General features: G+C 37.9%; 1 protein-coding gene across 2 annotated transcripts in view; it reads left to right on the top strand.

Moving 5' to 3' along the window:
• Nucleotides 1-543: 543 nt before the first annotated feature.
• UNC79 (unc-79 homolog, NALCN channel complex subunit) overlaps nucleotides 544-20684 on the top strand; it is a 185738-nt gene continuing 165597 nt past the window's right edge. The window contains exons 1-4 of one of the 2 annotated variants that reach the window (XM_040641500.1): nucleotides 544-646; nucleotides 9130-9222; nucleotides 16095-16150; nucleotides 16834-16963. In XM_040641500.1, coding sequence (XP_040497434.1) covers nucleotides 559-646; nucleotides 9130-9222; nucleotides 16095-16150; nucleotides 16834-16963 — 367 coding nt within the window. In that variant the 5' untranslated portion in view covers nucleotides 544-558. The remainder of the gene's footprint in view (nucleotides 647-9129; nucleotides 9223-16094; nucleotides 16151-16833; nucleotides 16964-20684) is intronic. The other variant, XM_040641499.1, reaches the window with a different exon arrangement.

The raw sequence follows: 20684 nt of genomic DNA, 5'->3' as shown, positions 1-20684 counted from the left end.
GGAAGATTGTGCTTTGGTTGATGGAGCAGAGATAGTCTGGTTTCATTTTCAGTCTTGCCCTCGACTTGTCTAAAACTTCCAGTGGGAAAATAATTTAATGGCTTCATGCCACATTTTTCTTGTATAAAATGTAATGGAAGCAAGAATGCTAGAGGATATTTCAGGATTCATGATCACATGGAAAGTGCTTTTAGCTTCTAAAACCCAGGAATTACATGCATAAGATTGATAAAGGGTTGAGGAAAAGCTCATGGCATAGATATTTATCTTTCTTAATGCCATCATTCACCAGCCATTTATTGAACCAACCCTGTGTATGTACTTTACTAAACATTATGTTTCAGAGCTCCTAATAGGAAGGGAGCAGTAATTGGTTATAATTTAAGCCAGTTCCTAAGAACTCAAAATGTAGAATTAGCATATTTCGTTAAGTGGCAAAATATTCAGTGACTGATTACTCATTTTTGTTTTGTAGATCTTGGACAGTCGATATTTTATACAACTACATGTTTGCTACCCTTTCTCAATGATGATATTCTGAGTACTTTGCCCTACACGATGATATCAACGTTAGCTACCTTTCCTCCATTTCTGCACAAGGATATTATTGAATATCTTAGCACATCTTTTCTACCAATGGCTATATGTAAGTTCAATCTTACCTAATACTAGATTCTTTTAATGTATTATACGAATGGAAATTGCTTTTGCTGTTTTAGGCTGTAGATTTTCAAGATTATAATGGAATTACTTGCTGTGTACAGGTGCTATGATTTAAATGGTCATTTCAGCATGATTTTTATGGTGAGAATCAAAGAAATGAATGATGATGATACCTTGGAATTATTTTATTTGCATAATTTGATCTTATAGAACGGAAAGAAAACATATCAAGACACAGTCTATATTACCTACATAGAAATTATGGTATTTTTTGTCACTTAAAAAAAAAAAGGTGGAGAGAGTGTTGTCTCAGGTATAGAAATTCTTATCTTTTGCATATGAAGGCAGAAGGGTGTGATGGGAAGAGGAACAGACAGAGTCAGGCTATACAGATCCTCATTTCAGCTCCATCCATAACTGTGCTTGTGGTGTCCAGCATCTCACATGGGTGACCCCCATCTGCAGAATGATAGCAGCATTAGCTTCCCCTCACACGAATGTTGTGATGATGAAGTGAGTCAAAATGTATGAAAACACTTGGAAAGAAGCTAAGGCTTGCGACCCATGTGTAAGGTTCTGTTATAAATGTGGAGCTGATTTGAATTCTGTTTCACTTTTATAAACTTAATTCTATAGACTTTCCTGACATGAGCAAAGAGAAAAAACAAGTTGGGTTTTGGTCTTTATGATCAAAATCCTTCTAAAGTGTTTTTTAAAGAAATCGATTATGAATCCATCTATGCTTCAAGGGATAACCTGAAAAGATGGAGGATTTAGGAGTCAAACAGATCTAGATTCAAATCAACAGCTCTGCTACTAAACTAGCTGTGTGGCCCTAGGCAAGTTACCGAACCTTTCTGTTTCTTCCCTGTAAAGTGAGAATAATAACACTAGCTGCCTGGGTTGTTGGGATACCTGAGCTGATTCACCCAGAACACAGTGCAGGGTGTTCACTAGTGTTCGTTTACTTCTCTCCTTCCCTCAACTCTTGTTCCGTTTAAACACTTTTTTATTGGTCACATTCCATTCCTAGTGATCCTTTTTCACCATTTTAATTTTATGTACTTCTGTTGCTTGTTGCTATGGAACGATAATTGGTAAACATATGTACCTTTAAGCTCCATTACTTGCTTTACAGTTAAGCTTAATTTTAGCTCGGGAATTGTAATTTTCATGTCTTTTCAGCAAAGAGTCTGACTGCTACTTAAATTACATAGCGATTCAAAAGAATTAGCAGAATGATTATATGGTTGAAGTAATAGAATATTTGATCATTCTCTTTTTTTGTTCTGTGTAACCTGACAAGCACTTCGTTTATGGATATGCATCTCCGAATTGTATAGTTGTGTTCACTGTTAAATTTAGGCGTAGGAATCCTTGTTTTGTTTTGATTTATTTTTAAAAGAATTACAGGTGAGGTACATCTCTGTCATCATTAATCTAATTCACTGTACCCTCCTTCTTAGGAATAAGTTAATAGTTTAGGGAGCATGCCCCTGAAGTTATGCATCACACGGATCAGGACAGCTGGCTATATGTTTCTTCATCCTTAATCCTCATTAATTTCTACTGAATTAGAAGCACAGACCCCAAAACATGCCTTATAGTCACATTAGAATCCTTATTTATTTAAATGTGTGAGCCTTGGCACTTGAGGGGAGCAAAATAGTGAGTTGAGTTTACAATATTTGTGTGAATTTTAATACTTAATTAGTAGAGTGACTTGGTGCTCATATAAATTATGAACAAGCTGTTTATGTCTCTGGGACTCTATTGTTTTGCCAGCTGTAAAGGAGGGGTTTGGAAAACATGTTCCATCTCTGAGGTTATTTCTGGCTTACTAATTCTAGGTTAAATAACATCAATCTTATTTTATGTAAGAGGCATATATCTTCCTCTAACCCAGTTGTTGATCTAGTTCATTTATCTTGTCACTCTGGTTTCTTACTCCTGACTTCCGCTTCTCGTCACCACGCCTGTGGGTTGAGGAGTAGCTGGTTTTTGTCACCTTTAAATCTTTGAAAGTAAGTGGTAGGAATACCCTTTAAAGGCACATTCTTTTAAACGATCCAGGTGTTTCTTTTGTATTTGATTTTTTTGCAAAGACACAGACCCGAAGAGAGAGGGGAGTGGGTTCCAGATTAATCACGTGAATGAACAGACATGAGAATGTTGCCTGCATCCAGGTCGTTTCTGTCTTTGGAAGTTGTTTCAGTGTCTAGAAATTTGGACCAAAATGAGAGAGGAGCATTTAACTTCTTCCAGGATGTTTTTTTTTTTTTAAAGATTTTATTTATTTATTTATGTGACAGAGAGACAGCCAGCGAGAGAGGGAGTGGGAGGGGAAGAAACAGGCTCCCAGTGGAGGAGCCCGATGTGGGACTCGATCCCGGAACGCCGGGATCACGCCCTGAGCCGAAGGCAGACGCTTAACTACTGCGCTACCCAGGCGCCCCCCAGGATGTTTTTATTTCGGGACTGAGAGGTTAGGATGAAGGAGGTTGCATTTTCTGAGTACTTGACAAAAGTCATCAAGACAAGAAGGCTTTTCTCTCCTCGGTGTGGTGTTTGCAAGGTCAAATGTAAAATGTGGACAGTTTTTCAGGTGTTAAATGTTTGTATCATTAAGAACATAGCATATGAAGCTCTGAGCTTTGAAGTGGGTCCAATGAAGCATCACAGCTCTGTCAGTGTAAGGGCTCTGCATGTTTATCAGTTACGCCCTTTCCGTCTTTTTTGTCAGTAAACCAAGTACCGTGGCTTTATTTTAAATAACTCCTTCTGAGGTGCTGCAGAGAAAACTACAATTTATTATCAAAATTTCCTTTGACATAACCTTTGCTTTTTAACTCCTTCCATAAATAAGATATACTTCTTTGTATTCCAAGTGTGTGCAATAGGTTTTGTTTTAAAAAAAAAAAATATATATATGAAAGGATTACTAAGAATTGAAAAAGTCATTAGCATTTCACCATGGAAACCTCTCTTTTTCCAATAAGGGATTTGTGATTTGTGGACCAAATTGAAATATGGATGTTGGGCAGATGATTCAGATGTTGGCAGAGAAGAGAAAAGCTGATCCCAAATGAACATTATTTGATGTGGATGTTATTTCATAGATGATAATAAGCCTGAGCAATGATATCAGTAAAAGACACTTCTCGTGTATCTTGGTAGCCTAGACTGTGCAGTCTCATGCAACTTAATTTTCCTCAAAAAGTCACTTGTCCTTAGGAAAAATAAAGATTCATTCAGATCTTTGCATTGACTTAAAAGCAATGCTGTCGTTTAATTGAATATCTGGTTCTAGACCATTGGCCCTGGATCATTTTTGTTCTGCTACTGCTATAGAGGATGTGTGTGATGGTTCTACGATCCTCCAAAAACGAATAGATATCTAGGAAAAAAAGACAGAACCCACCGCAACATACTGATGACATTTTAATAGTCTCCTATATATAAAACCTGTTTTATTAGCTAATGATCATTTTTATAAAGTAGGTCTTACTATACTGTAAGAGCTTTATTGTTCGATCGGTAGAAGTGTTTTAGAATAGAAATAGAAGAGCTGAATTGTTTAGTCCTTTGATTCCTGGCAGATCTCTTAACCTCTTCAAACTTTAGTTTCCTTAGCTGTAGAATTGTGAATAATCATGGTCTCCCCTGCCCACACCCCATGTTTGTTGTGAAGACCGTGAGATAACATACAGAAATGGCCTTTGGATACTGTATCACGTTAGACAAATGTATAACAGACCAAACCCATAGACATATGACAGACGTGTCAAATCCCATTGCAACTAATTCCAATATTCTACTCAAATTCACACGTTGTCCTGAAGTTTTATTGTCTTAAATATTGCTTGAGAAAAGCCTCTGGGGATTGGGACTTTTTTCCCCTAGAGTTTGGTGTATAATAAACAATAATGGCTATAAGAGGCTTTGATATCCTAGAATCTGACCTCTGCAGAGCACCTCTGCATTTTTTTTTTAAAGTGATCTCTACGCCCATCGTGGGGCTCGAACTTATAACCCCGAGATCAAGAGTTACATGCTCTACTCACTGAGCCAGCCAGGTGCCCCCACCCTTGCATTGTTGATGGGCGGTCTTATCTCTGTGATTTTCATTTATCTAGCAGTCTGTGCATATTTTAATGCTGCACTGACTTTCGGGTCATGGTGTCTCAGTCTTCCCATTATGTTGAACTGATATGCCCTTCTGTAGGCATAGGTATCTGGTGCTCAAACCCTATCTCATGGAACACAAATACCTCTGCTTACACAAACAAGACACTTGCTAATGCGGGCAGTGCAATCTGGCAAAGCTCAGGAAATGGTTCTGTCTAATGACAGAACTGGCACCAGGATGTGTTTCTTCTTCCCAGACGACTCTCTTACCTTTACCCCTTACAAAAGTATAAGGCTCATGGGATTTGACTACTTCTTACTGCCATCTCTCACCCGGACCCATCCAGCTTCTGAACTGGTCTCCCTGCTTCTATTCTTAGCAACCCTACAGTTGTTCTCCACCCAACAGCCAGAGCTATCCTCCAAACACGTAAACCAGACCACGTCACTTCCTTCATCACGTTCCATCACTCTGACCAGGCCCTCTGTGCTCTAACCACTGCTGCGACCTTACTACTTCATTACTGCCTCTTCTGTGTTCACTCTGTGCTGTCCACATTGGCCATTCTGCAGTTCCATAAAGACACAAGGCTTTTCCTCTTTCTCAGTAGTCCTTCTCCCAAATGGTCACATGATTCCTCCTCACTCTCCTTAGGTCTCAGCTCAAATGTCTTATCTTTCGAGATGCCTTTCCTTACCCTCAAGCTGAAACAGGACCTTCCATCACTTTCTACTATCCCTTTGCCCTGCTTTATATTTCTTCACGGATATGTGTTTGCCTGTTCCGCTAGAACAGCGCTGTCCATAGAACTTTCTGCAACGATGGAAATGTTTTATAAAATTCCACGCTGTCTAATACACTAGCCACATATGGCAACTGAGCACTTGAAATGTATCTAATGAGACTGAAGAGCTGACTTTGTAATTTAATTGAAGTTTAATTTACTTAAATTTAAAAAGCCACATATGGCTAGTGGCTACCATATTGGACGGCATAGCTTGAGCATTTAAGCTCCATAAGGACAAAGGCTTGCTTGTCTTGTTTACGGCTATGTCTCTAGGGCTAGAACAATGCCTGGTATGTCGGAGGTATGGAAAAAATACTCTTTGAATTTTTAAATGAATTTTGAATGCATAAGTCACTAGAGCATTGGCTATGAAGTGACTTGGGGTGTAGTCCTAATAATTACGTTGGTGCTCTCATGCAAATAGTCTGATTTCTCTTTATAAAATGGCTTTCCCCATATATTTATTTATTTAAGCTTTATATATTTATATATTTATTTATTTATTTGCGAGGGAGAGAGTATAAGTGGTGGTGGTGTGGGAGGAAGGGAGAGGGAGAGAGAATCTTAAGCAGCTCCAGCGCAGAGCCTGACATAGGCTGGATCTCACAACCCTGAGATCATGAGCGAAATCAAGGGTTGGACATGTAATCGACTAAGTCACCCAGGCACCCCTACTTATTTATTTCTTTTGGTAAGAATCATATAAGAACTATACATGATAGTACATTAGGAACTATAAAATGCAGGAACAGATTAAGTAATTGTTATTGCTCGTAGAGGAAAGGGATGCTGGTAATGGTTGTTCTGGTGGTGCCGGGAGGATCAGGAAATAGGTCTTAAAACTTGGAATTCTATTTCCTGAGCATAATATTAAATGTAAAATTTTCTTATTTTGATTAATTCTCTTCTTCCTTTCATTGTATGTAGCTTTGGCTTTATATACCCTCATGGGGACAAGCTACACATCTGTTTACATCATGCATGCCTTTTTACCAAGATTCAATAAATGATGTGTGCCTGTGCACGTTTATTAATTAGAATTGCGGTGATTTTATTGAGTCTGTTAGAAGACTAAGCAACTGCAAGGCACTGTCTGTTTATAGAGGCGCTGGAGCCAATTTCCTAGGGCTTGAGCCAGGGGAATGCTTTTGGCTTTGTGGTTGACCACACTTGAGGGAGAGCATGGATTTGTAGGGGTAAAAGGGACAGCCAAAGGTCACTGAGCCATTTAGGCTCTTCTCCAAATAGACCTCACCTAAATCATCGAGACATTTTGGGCATCTCTCCCATTTTTAAAGGCCTCCAGGCACAGGGATTCTCAGCCTCCCTTTATAGTAGTTTTTATTTTTTTAAAGAAACGTTTATTATTAAAAAGTTTCAGATGAACTTCAACAAAGGTGAAAACACTTACCCCAAGAGGATCATATATATGTGTATATATAATTATTTAAATATATGTAATTATTTTTCCTCGAGTATGTCAGAGACAAGACCTTCCTTCCTCACTCCCCCTCCCCCTTAAGCAAAGGGCACAGGGCCACACAATTCTCCCTCCCACACCTGGACACCTTCCTTATTTCCCATCCCTCTAGTAATGCTCCTTCCACCAGGCTCAGGGCCCACCTGCGTCAGAAACACTTGATGTGCTTATTAAAGTTTTTCTGCTTACAAACTGACGGAGTTAGACTCTAGATATGGGCCCCAAAGCTGGATTGGAACAAGCTCCCTGGCTAAAGTCTGAGAGCAACTGCGTCTTGTTCTTTAGGATTTGGCTCAATGTTCTCTTTCTTTGATTAATCACCCTTGACTGACCAGCTTTACCATCCAAGAGCATTGACCCGATCTGCAGATCTCTGTATACTTAGTAATACTCATTTATATTGCACAGCCAAACTAGTTTATCTACCTGACTCTCGCTTGCTTGGTGGGGTAGCAGCAGCCCAGCTGCAAGTGATTAATAAAAGCAAATTCAGGTAAATGGAACCGGAATAAAACTAATGGTAGATCTGTTTTATTTATTTGCTTGCTTATTTCTGTAAAGCTATAGTAAAGGTCACCATCTATTGTGGTGTTCAAAGTCTTTTATGCAAAAAAAAAGGATAGAATCATGTTAAATTTTCTCTGTGTTCTCTACTTTATTATACGACAAATCTTGTATTTGTGTTTTAATGGTTCTTTCATACATGCGTTTTTTTATAAGTTGCTTTATTCTTTATGGACGGAGGTGAGATTTTATTTCCACATACTGCACTTTAATGTAAAACAAAATAAAGTAAAGCAGATTTGTGGGTCATCTGCTTTTTTGTTGTTACCCACATTAGTGGTTTTCCCCATTGTATGTAGGAAATGGAGAGTTGATGGAGGGTATCATACTTACCGGACACCGTTTTGTTCATGCTTTCTTGACAGTTTGTCACACAAGCCTAACTATAAGGAGAGATTTCTCCTACTATTATCCCTGAGAAAAGGAATTCATTTTATATTTGAGTCCTTTTAAAGCTTCTCCCATGCAAGCTGTCTCTCAATTACTGGTTAGAATAATAAAGTAGTCTTTGGAGACAACAACTCTTTGGAGTATTATCTTGAATGACCTCCATCGGTGCTGGTTTTGAATGCAACTTGGAGTTACCTGATATGCCACTAAAAAGGAGAGAGAAAGAAATATAATGTAGTGTTGGATGTCATTGTAAACAAGCCACTTAAAGATGTCTTAAAAGCAGGATGTAAGTGGTTATCATGTGGAGAGCGCGGATACACAGCTGTAAGATGAGTTTTGAAGACACCAGCTTGCTTTGTGGCTGAATACTTGTGGCACAGGATAAAATGTTCAGTGACAGTGCTATTCACAGACTCAAAAAGTGCTTTCTTTCAAACAACTCTGTTGGATATGGAGACGGTAAGCTCTGGAAAGTTAAAAGTTATTCTCTTGGTGATGGAGATGCTGCTGATGACTTACATATGAAGGTTGGAACAAAATTGTTTCATGATCTGTGAAGAGTTGAAAATAATTTTTAAGTTGATATACAATTTTATTACAGTATGCGGTTTGAAATTGGTGTGTGTGACTGAATCAATAAGGTCCCCAGTATAAGCAGACCGTTATTTTATCTGCATCTCTAAAAGTTAACACATTCAAGCTGGGTTCAAAATAAGCAAATTTTATTTTTACTTTTAGTGGAATAACCTCCGACATGCCTTTTGGGCACGTGGAAGATTTTGTTTTTTCTTTCTTTCCCACCTGGGTATAAACATCTTGGGAGCAGAGATCCCATCTAAGTACATCTCTGATAAAACCATTACATCACACTCTGGCACTGTTTCTGCTCCTTGTAGATTCTCACGAAATGTTTGCCGTGGATGATGACTGTCGTGGCATTTGTATGCGAGGACAGATTTTGCGGTTTTATTTGTGCAAAACATCCATTGAATTGGTTGAGGCTTTTTTTACAAAGTGTCTTCCCACCTCTCATGCTATATGCAAATTAAAAAGTATATATATATATATATATATATAGATTAATTGTATCTAATGAAATAATGTGTTTTTCAGTGGGTTCCTCAAGGAGAGAAGGCGTTCCTGCCCACGTTAATCTGTCTGCATCATCCATGCTAATGATTGCAATGCAATACACATCCAACCCAGGTCAGTGGAAATTCGAGTGGCTTGATTAATTTCAAAAACAATTGTTAAACAAGATATGAAAGGAGTAGGCTAGAAATTCTCATGTGAGAAGAACTCCTCTTGGTGGATAGACCACACTGGAGATGTGTTATAATACAGACTTTTGAGTCAAAATAACTTCCCCTTGTCTTTGTTATTAGCACTAATCTTGCTGGCTCTTGATATATTTAGAATGTTTGGGGACACAATTTTAGGACATTGACTAGAAATTGAATACAAGTGTATAGGCATAAGTTAAATTAGGACTATAAAAATCACTGCGATTCTAATGACTGAAGATAACCTCTGTTAGTATTTTGTGAATTTGCTACTCTAATGCCACACTGGTATCCTTGCGCATAATTTTTTTCACTATATTTCTGATTATTTCCTTAGAATAAATTCATAAAGAGGGATTAAAGAATTAAGGGACTAGAAAAAATTTTAGTAGTCTCATTAGATATATGAAAGTACATTGTAACCTGTCATTGAGTATCGTAAAATTTGTATTGTGTTAGATAGACAAAAAATAATATCTCATTGTTTTGACTTGTATTTCTTCCATAAGTAGTGATGTTGGACAGGTTTCATTTCTATTCATCAGTATAATTACATATGAACTTTGGGAAACTGACCTAAAAAGTGGCTGACTATTGGCATCACATGCAAAGATGTGAACTCCCAGTTTTAATTCTCATTTATTGTTGATTTGGAAAGTGACACTGTTTTCAACCTTCTACTTAATTATATTATAGACAATAATCAAGTTTTTGACACAGGATGAGGAAAAAATGTTTCATTTTTTTAAAAAAGATTATTTATTTGTTTGAGAGAGAGAGCAAGGGTAAGGGGGTAGGAGAGGCAGAGGGAGAGAGAGAGAGTCTCAAGCAGACTCCATGCTAAGTGCAGAGCCTGATGCAGGGCTTGATCCCATGACCCCAAGATCATGACCTGAGCCGAAACCAAGAGTCTGATGCTCAACCAACTGAGCCACTCAGACGGCCCAGAAAAAATGATTAAATCTTTTTTTTTTTTAAAGATTTTATTTATTTATTCGACAGAGATAGAGACAGCCAGCGAGAGAGGGAACACAAGCAGGGGGAGTGGGAGAGGAAGAAGCAGGCTCATAGTGGAGGAGCCTGACGTGGGGCTCGATCCCGTAACGCCGGGATCACGCCCTGAGCCGAAGGCAGACGCTTTAACCGCTGTGCCACCCAGGCGCCCCTCATGTTTAAATCTTAATGCTTCTTCATTTGGAGTGTTACCCTTTAAATATGAAACGCCTTGAGTAATCGAGTCATTGTATGAGTAATTAAAATATATAATTTTTTGGAAGTTCTATCTCATATCTCACTCTGGCTTAAAGGACCCTCAAAATGTCATTTATATTTATTATATGTTATATTCCAAAAACACCCATTATTTGGAGTCTAGTAAGTTGACGTCTCCTCCTGAGGCTTTGGTCCTAATTTCTAAGTTGGGAGGCAGTAAAGCAGGGGGCCTAAAATCATGTACTTTGAGTTTGGAGGTCTGTGGGTTCGTATCTGAGCTCACCAGTAAATTGCCATTTAGTGTTAATGTTGAGCAAGTTTTTTAACTTCCCTAAGATCAAGTTTCCTCATTTCTAAAACAGGAATAATTATTCCTGCAGTGCCTTAAAACGTCGTGAGCATTTGATGAGTTCGGTGTATGTGAAGGGCTAACCTCACATCGTGACGGGCACATTGTAAATGCTCAATAAAGAGCAAAGGAAATCGCTACAATCTGCCATTTTCTTCTTGGAGCTGAATGTTTCCCTGGGAAACCACTATGATCAGACTGTGTTACTTCTGTTATGTCCAAATCTGTATCTTCATCTGTTCATGGGGGATGTTTGTGGCCCGCTAGTCCATGCTGAAAATTACACTTGGGACCCACAGGTAGTCTTGTGTTGTGGGGAAGTGTTAAGAGTGAGGTGATATCCACCAGGAGGCTCTCAGGGCCCCAATGGTAGGGCTTTTTTGTTTGAATGTTTATTGTGGGAGGCAGCAAGTGGCAGCTTGGTCCTTGTAGCCCATGGTGTATCAGGGGTGGAGCATAGACCTTGTTCAACTAACTGAGTAAGTCTTTTGTTCATGGCTCTGAGCTAGACATTGTGAAAACCACCCAGAAGTATAAGATATGGTGCTTGCTGTGAAGCTTATGTCACATTGGAAACATTAGGCATATTCACATAAATCATTAATTTACAATGTAAGGTAGTATGTGAAAGGTATAAAATAAATACTATAGATAGTATTAATTCTATCTATAAATTATTAGTATTTATATACTAATTATTAAAATAGAGTACTAGTTATTAGTATTCTATCTATAAATTATTAGTATTATTCTATCTATAAATTACATAGATAGTATTAATTCATAGAGAACTCTATGGATTGAAATGATTAGGAAAAGCTTTGTGCCACTTGAGCAAAGTATGGGTCTTAAAATATGGATAACATTTTGATTGATAGGGTAAGTGGGGCAATCTGGGAGGGCAAGCAGTTTACACAAAGGGACTCTCTAGGTCTGTTCATGGGGCAGTCAGGGGACTGCTGTGAATTGGGTTCATGTATGTGACAGACATGTGGAGAAAGAAAAAGTTGCCAGGAACATCTGTACTTGAGAACTCACTGATGGCTTCAGAACAAAATTCCAATTCCAGAGGACTATTTATATATTCAATAAATAGTCACTGAATAGCTAGTCTGTGCCAGACACTGGAGACATCTGGGTTAGCCAAACAGAACTGACCTCTTCCCCTGCCTCATGAAGCTTATATGGTAGTGGTGGGGGAAGACATGAATTAAATAATTATAAAAGCAGATGTAAAGGGGCGCCTGGGTGGCTCAGTCAGTTAAGCATCCGACTCTTGATTTCAGCTCAGGTCATGATCTCAGGTTCCTAAGATCAAGTCCCGCATCCAGCTCCCTACTGGGCATGGAACCTGTTTAAGATTCTCTCTTACTCTCTGCCCCTTCCCCCTGCCTCTTTCTCCCTCTCTGAAAAAACAAACAAAAAACAAACAAACAAACAAACAAAAAAAACAGAAGAAAGAAAAGGAAAAGAAAAGTAAATGCAAAGTTTCAGATGTGACAAGCTCTTGGAAAGATGTTCTTTGCACAATGAGCCCCTATAAAAGGGGATTTCCTTTTATTGAAGAGGTCAGAGAGGGCTTCTCTGGGGATGTAACCTTTGCTCTGAGGACTGAAGGATGAGTAGCATTGACAAGGATTATGGGGGTGGGGGATTCTGGTAGAAGAGTCTCGTGTCAGAGGGAAGCCTGGCAAGCAGGCGGGACTGAGAGGTTGGTATAGCTGGAGCTTAGAGTAAGGGCTGCCTCATGGAGGTGAGGCTGGGGGCGTCTGTGAGCCAGAACATGCAGGATGTGTGGGCTCTGTCTGGGAGTCCGGTGTTTATCCGAGTCTAATGGGAAGGCATTGGAGGACTTTGTGTGGTTGTGTGTGTGTCACCCCAACCGCAGCTGAGAATGGATTAGAAGGAATAGATGTAGATTGACCCATGAGGAGCCATGTCATTTGTCTGGGCATGTGAAAAAGGCAGGGGTAATTGAGACTGAGAAAAGTATTTAGAAAGTAAAATTGATGGGATTTGATAGCATATCAGATATGGTGAATTTTTGGCTTGCAAAACTGAATGCATGGTGGTTCTATTCATTGAGAAAAGAGACACTGGAAGAAGAAAACCAGGCTTCCGAGGAACACTTACAAATCTGTTTTAGATATCGTGTTTGAGGTGTTTCTGAGACATTTAAGAGGAGATGGCATATGTTGGACTAATACAGTGTTATATGTCAATTATATCTCAGTCAAACTGGGGAAAAACCTCACACATAATCTCAATAATAATTCTATATGTCCAAAACACAAAAGTGCAAGTAAATCAACTTACTTAAAAAAAAAAGAGGCAATGGTAATCAGGAAGTTGTATTATGAGCCGGGAACTCAGTCCAGAGCTATGGGCTAGAGGTAATGAACTTTGAACCTACACATAAGTGTCCAGTGGCCTTTATTAAATTGCATATAGATGGTACCTGAAATTGTATATGAGTGTGAGATTGCTTAGGAGAGAGCACAGAATGAAAAGTGGAGTGGGCTTATGATCAGGCTTTCAGGAACTCCAGCGGATAATGGTCCAGTGGAAGAGGATGAGCTTGCCAGGGAGGCAGAGAGGATGTATCTGTTAGGATGTGTTTGGCTGACTAACAGAAGCTTTGAACTACAAGAACGTTTGTTGTTTACTTTGTTTACTTAGTGGGAAGTCTTACAGATAGCGCCCCAGTATCAGGGGCCTGAGATGGCGCCATTGTGTTTCTCTTGGACTTCCCCCCAGGTTTGCAAGATGGCTGCCATGGTGGGGGTTATTTTATTTTTACACAATCACATCCACAAACAGGTAACAGGATCTATCAGGATAATTAGAGAAAGGCTACTGTTGTGCCTCTTTTATCACAGAGAAAAAATATTTCAGAAGCCCCCCCCTCCCAGCAGGTTCTCTCTTAGGTCTTACTGACCAGAACTGAGTCACACAGCCATCCCTAGCTCCAAGGGGCCCTGGGGAAGTGTCTTGCTTTCTGGTCTGTGCATTGGGGGATGGACACGGAAGAAAGGGTTGTTGATAGCAGTTGAGTAGCAACAACAGTGTCTGCTGTAGGTAATAGGAGAGGGTTAGTCATGAAATTGAGGGAAGAGTGTTTTGCAAAGGAGACGGGGTCAGCAGTCCTGAATGCTGCTAAAGGTCAAGTTAGAAGCAGACTAAAGTATGTCCATTGAATTGAATGACATAGAGGTCATCAGTGACTAAGGAGAAACCGACTTCAGGGCTATGACAGGGTTGGATGACAGATTTGGGAAGATATAAAACAGGTATCTAACTAGGGGGAGGTATCTTTTATTCCTAAGTAAACACGGGCAAATCAAAGAAGCTTGCTGTTTCAGAGCTTCTAAGAATTCCTCAACGAGGTGGACTTGGTGCCTGAGAAATGAAAGACTCCCACGCTAATCCATCAGTCTGTCATTTGCTCTCTATGCAAACTTGGGCAAGATAGGAAACTAAGCTAAGTAAGTTTCTTCACTGCAACATGGTGTTTAGGAGATAATATGTGTAAGGCTCTTAGCATAATACCTGACACATAATGAACACTCAATAGATGTTCCTATTAGGCCATTTTTTTTTTTCCTGTGTAGTTCTTGATTACACTGATGTAAGTTTATATTATATAATTGTTATTACTAGGGATTGACCTTAATATTTCTTTTGTTAATAAGATGAAGAATCTTAGTAAAAAGCTTGATAAAGTCAAGGCTTACATGATTTTTGAAATGTATGAATGCTATAAGGAAATAAGTAATTTTTTATTCTATTAAAACTTTTTCTTATTTAAAAATTTTATTATTGAAATATAGCTGACATTTATATTAGTTTCAGGTGTATGACATAATGACTCGACAATTCTGTACATTACTCAGTGCTCACTGTGATAAGTGTGGTCACCTTCTGGCACCATACAATATTATTACCATATTATTGACTGTATTCCCTATGCTGTACTTCTCATCTCCGTGACTTATTCATTTTATAACTGGAAGTTTCTGCCTCTCAATCTACTTCACCTGTTTTGCCTATCCTTTACCCTCCTCCCCTCTGGCACCCACCAGTTCTCTGTATTTATGAGTCTGTTTCTGTTTGTTTGTTTGTTTTGATTTTTAGATTTCATATATAAGTGGAATTATGTGGTATTTGTCTTTCCCTGTCTGACTTATTTCACTTGGTGTAATATCCTCCGGGTCTACCCATGTTGTCACATTAAATGGCAAGATTGCATTCTTTTTTTATGGCTGAGTAATGTTCCACTGTATATATTATATACCACATTTTCTTTATCCATTCAGCTATTGATGGACACTTGGATTGCTTCCATACTTTGGCTATTGTAAATACTGTTGCGATAAACATAGGGTTGCACATATCTTTTTGAATTAGTGTTTTTGTTTTCTTTGGGTAAATACCCAGTAGTGGAATTACTGGATTGTATGGTATTTTTCTATTTTTAACTTTTGGAGGAACCTCCATATTGTTTTCCACAAGGGTTGTACCAATTTACATTCTCAACAACAGTACACAAGTGTTCCTTTTTCTCTACATTCTTAACAACACTTGTCATTTCCTGTCTTTTTGACACTAGCCATTCTGACTGGTATGAGGTCATACCTCATTGTGGTTTTGATTTGCATTTCCCTGATGATTAGTGGTGTTGAGCGTCTTTTCATGTGTCTGTTGGCTATCTGGATGTCTGTTCAGGTCCTCCTGAATAAATAAATAATAATAAATAATCAGATTATTTATTTTTTTTGGTGTTGAATTGTGTAAATTCTTTATATGTTTTGGATATTAGCCCCTTATCAGATATATTACTTGCAAATATATTCTCCCATTTGGTAGGTTGCCTTTTTATTTGTTTATGATTTCCTTTGCTGTGCAAAAGCTTTTTATTTTGATGTGGTCCAAATAGTTTATTTTTGCTTTTGTTTTCCTCCCCTGAGGAGACATACCTATAAATATATGGCAGAGGCCCATGTCCAAGAGATTATTGCTTATGTTTTCTTTTAGAAGTTTTATGGTTTTAGGTCTCACATGTAGGTCTTTAATCCATTTTGAGTTTATTCTTATGTATGGGTAAGATAGTGGTCCAGTTTCATTCTTCTTCTAATTTACTGATTAGATGAAAAGTCATAGTAATATATTTTATTATATCTCAGAGGATTTCATCTGACACAATTCATATTCAAATTATATTTTCTTCCTTACAGTGTATCATTGTCAATTATTGGAATGCCTCATGAAATATAAGCAAGAAGTCTGGAAAGTAAGTTTTGGGCCAAATTTAACTCCTAGGCACAAACTCAATTTATATAATGGACTAAAAATATTTGCCAATTAAAACAGGTCAGATTTATTGATGTCCCATTATTTTGGTGTGGGAGAACCTGGAATTCTTTCCTTCTGGGTTAATTTATTATTTAAAGCAGAAATGATACTTGAAGAACACAGTGACCTGATAGAAAAAGTAATTGGATAGCTCTTATTCTTAGAATTTAACAAATATTGTATTACACGGCAATTTTATTTCATTTGAAATGTTGCTTAAGAACCTGCCTTCTTTCAAATAGGAGAGATGTGGATTGTTAAGAAATGGGTTTTAGAAAAATATTTGAAAAACACAGTGTTTGGCAAACTGGTTCATGCTATCTAAAATCTTCCTTTAACATTATCACGAGTAGAGAAGGGTTCATTAAAAGACAGTGTAGTTTTGATCTTTACCGGGAGGGGAGGGGAGGTGATTATTTACAGGACCCATAAATAAATAATAAAAAGTCATGTTTTAATATGATCTCATCTGAGAAGCACATTCTGGATGGTGAGATGCTGGCAGGGAAAGGAACCCCCAACCCTTCTACTGGAATTTGCACTGCTTTGGTAATGTTGAATGAGCTATTTTCATCTTTATTTGATGATGCTAAGTCCAAGTATGCTTCCTGTTTCCTCTAGGACCTTTTGTATGTGATAGCCTACGGGCCTTCACAGGTGAAACCTCCAGCTGTGCAAATGCTGTTCCATTACTGGCCCAATTTAAAGCCTCCTGGGGCAATAAGTGAATATAGGGGCTTGCAGTACACAGGTAAGAAGGGAATTACCCTGTCATGCCCCATTTTTATTTCTCTTATGCCACACTTGCCTCACTGTCATTATTATTATTATTTAAAAAATCTGGATGGATTATATTTATGTGCCTTTAAGCTATTGTCATAAACCCTTTCTGAAGCTGGGTGGTATAAATACATGAATGAAAATTGGTTTCAAAAGCCTCTATGACACCATAGCAAATGGCCCAAGTCTTGGTCTCACTTGCAGTATAGCTGGACTGGGGTCCTAACTATCACTAACCTTAATCAGAGGTGTGAGCAGTGAGTGTTGCTGCAGATTTGCCAGCCATTTGGCAAAACCCCAACTGGCTAATTCTACTCAGATAAGAAGACTTGCATATTCGACATTACCAGTTCATACGCTAAATAAAAAGTAAGTGACCCTGTGAGTCTAGTTGAACAGGAAGAGTCAATAATCAGTGAATATTTGTATAACTAATAACCAAGAAATAAAGACATTGAATTTGAATGTAAAGGCTTATATTTACCAAAAATAAACAAGCATCAGGTCCTATGTGTTGTTTATGTTTACATATTGTAAAATCAAAAAAGGAACCTATGGCTAACGGAGTTTCTGATGCCCCTGACTACCCTCTCCCCCAACTTGGTTGTCTACATATTTTTATGAAAATAGGTGAGGGGGATATTTTGGCAAAGTTAGCTTTTATTCGAGTTATTGTGAGATTGTACACTGATGGTCTGAGAATCTCCTTCTTTCTTGGTATTCCTTGTCTTTCCAAAGGTGATTTGAAGTGGTTCAAAGGGGATTTAATTTAATACAGCTGTCTGATTTATGTTTCTGATTAAAACCAAATGTTAGAGATATTAACACCTGCTTTTTGGGCTTTGATGGTCTTTGGTAGGCTTATTCTAAATTCAGAACAAATAATATTAGCTTTAGTGGTAGCAATAATGTTAATTAAAACAATGAAGTTAAATAGTACCTTTTTAAAAAAATGGATATTGGTATCATTGGTGTTTTAAATTGTGGATAGTAGAGAATGCTTAAGTGTTGCTAAGTGGATAATTTGTAAAAATAGGAAAAAATTTGGAAGCATTAATAAAATAGATGAGATGACTGAAATATTCAACTTTTTCTCAGTAGATCCCTGAAATAAGCATTTACATGATATATGATATATGAATGGGGACCTAGTATCAAATAAAATTTATTTACTTGATAAATATTTGAAGAGTTACTATTATGTGCCAGGCACTATTTCTTGATGATGTAAGAACCGATTCAGAACCAGACCCCATGGAGCTTTGATGGAGATGGAAATTGACTCACTTACTACAAATATTTATGGGGTGTCTGCTATTAGCCAGGTGTTATTCTAAGCACTGAGTGGTCAAGCAATGAAAAAAGGAAAATCACTAATATCTTGGCATGTACATTCCAGTTTTCTGGGAAAGACCAGGAAACCACTTCACAGTGTAGTAAGTACTAAGGTAGAGCAAATACAGAGAGCTGTGGAAATACGCAGCAGGGGCCTCTGAACTCACCCTGGTGGTGGGCGGGTTTGGGGAGGGTTAAATTGTCAAGGAAGGTTCTCAAGTGAGTGACAGGTAAGCTGATACCTGAAAGATAATGCACACTCTGAGTGTCAAAGGGAGAGTGAATCATGAGTGGATAAAATGTAGATTTGAGACAGAAGGAACAGCATGGGTTCAGACTTGGAGGCCAGAGATAGCATGATCCTATTTAGGAACTGAAAAAGGTTATGTGTAGCCAGACAATGGAGTGACAGGGGGAGAGCAGCTAGAGATAAGCAGGAAGCCTGGCAGGGCCTGCAAAGGAGTTGGGATTTTATCCTAACAGCAAAGGGAAACCACAGATAGGTTTTAAAGGAAGAAGTCAACACAATGAGATTTGTCTGTTCAGAATATCCCAGAAGCCTTGCAAACTGACAGTGGCTTCCATTTACTTCTGTGACGGTACCTGCTGGGAAGAGCCAGCAGAACCTGTCTCCCCAGAATAGCTCAGTCTTTCACCTCTTGGCCTACCTGAACAAGATGTCTCTGTCTACCAGCATTCATCCTTCTGTCCATTCTTGTGGTCATACCTCTACCCACTTCCATTCTTTCAACTGTGTGGCATTATGTGCCTGCTACCTGCCAGGCACCGTCCAAGGCCCTGGGGAAGCAACTCTCTTGGAACCCCCATTCTAACTGACCATGGCATTCTGTACAGGACACAAGAGATCACGGGAAAAAATTAATGGTTCTGGTCCATATATTACTATTTATCTAGCACGGGCTGTTTGTCAGACATTGTTCTAGTTGCTTCTATCTCACTTAATATTTTAGCCTTCTCCCAACTGAACACAATTATGGACCAAGCATCCTATTGGGTTTTATAGACATTTTCTCAATTAATCCTGACAAAAATCTTGAGAGGTAGGTTTTCTTATTTCAATGTTACAGGTGATGAGTGGGAACAGAGTTTGAGTGAAATCCTTAAATTCACACAGATAATAAGGGAACACAGCTGAATTTGAACTTAATTTATCTTCATTGAAAACCCACATTTTCCTGTTCTAACAGTATGACATCACTTCTGTCAATTCAGTTCTTTAATTAAACTTTACCTGGAGCATTAGAAATTTTCTACGATGTCTGCACAATAAAAGATGAACTGAAAAGTATCATCAGTATTTAGATGGCACTCCAACTCTAAATATACTTTATTCTTAATAATAAAAATTATATGGATACAGAATTTTATGGGCTTGGAAACTCAAAGATAAAATACTTTCTTAGGGACCAGCCACTTTTGTATGCTTCTTGATTTATTTCTTTTTTAAAAAGTAAAATTATTTTTTTAAAAGGAAACTTTGCTTTTAGAAAAATTATAGAAATATACAAGAAGGAAAAAATACTGCTACCCAGAAATGACCATTGTTAACATTTTGGTATATTTCTCACTAGTTTTTTTGATGCATATTTTAAAACAAAATAGAGTTCATATTGTATATAATTATACAAGGTTTCCCTCCCAAGCTTCTATTGTGACATTTTCAAAATACAGAAAAGGTTAAAGAATAACACTATGAACACACTTATAGCCATGTAGATTTAATTATTGTTAGTAATTAACCATTAGTTTAACTGTACATGTATGTGTATATAAATTATTTATTGCTTTTAAAGCATAATAACATAAGAATAATTATAGCTTCCATGAAGAAGATCAAACAATGGGGATTTGGTAATCTGCAGTATTTGCCTCTTTTGGGCTTATTGTTATTTACCAAGAACAAAAAGTACTTCAATTATTGTGGTCATTAAGTATGAGTCTTAAAGATGCAAAAATTGGAGGAAGTTTCTTGGCAATGGAAACAACCATTACTTTGTTCTATAAAGTTCTGCTTCTGTGGGGGAGTAAGAAATTATTTAGCCTTTTTTGGGTGACTGTGTCTCAACTAGTAAATAATTTAGATCAGCCCCAGTTGTTGTGTAGTTCCTATATGAACTATGGAACGAAAGATGTGGCACAAGAGATACATTTCCAGGACAGAGTGCAAACGTGATAAAGAATAACTAAAGATAAGCGCTACCAAGTTAGACTTTGGTCTAGGCTACCAGATATGTAACTTTATATTAGTACTGTGGGATTCTTGAGTTGTATACAAGTACAAAAGGTCTACCTTTTATGTTGTAACTTCTCCATTATTGAGTTCTTGTTTATCTTTT

The sequence above is a fragment of the Ursus maritimus genome, unplaced genomic scaffold (assembly GCF_017311325.1).
Source record: "Ursus maritimus isolate PB19 unplaced genomic scaffold, ASM1731132v1 scaffold_25, whole genome shotgun sequence".
In the NCBI taxonomy this organism is placed as follows: Eukaryota; Metazoa; Chordata; class Mammalia; order Carnivora; family Ursidae; genus Ursus; species Ursus maritimus.
Note: the sequence above shows the minus strand (reverse complement) of the source record. Positions and strands in the feature narration are given on the sequence as shown.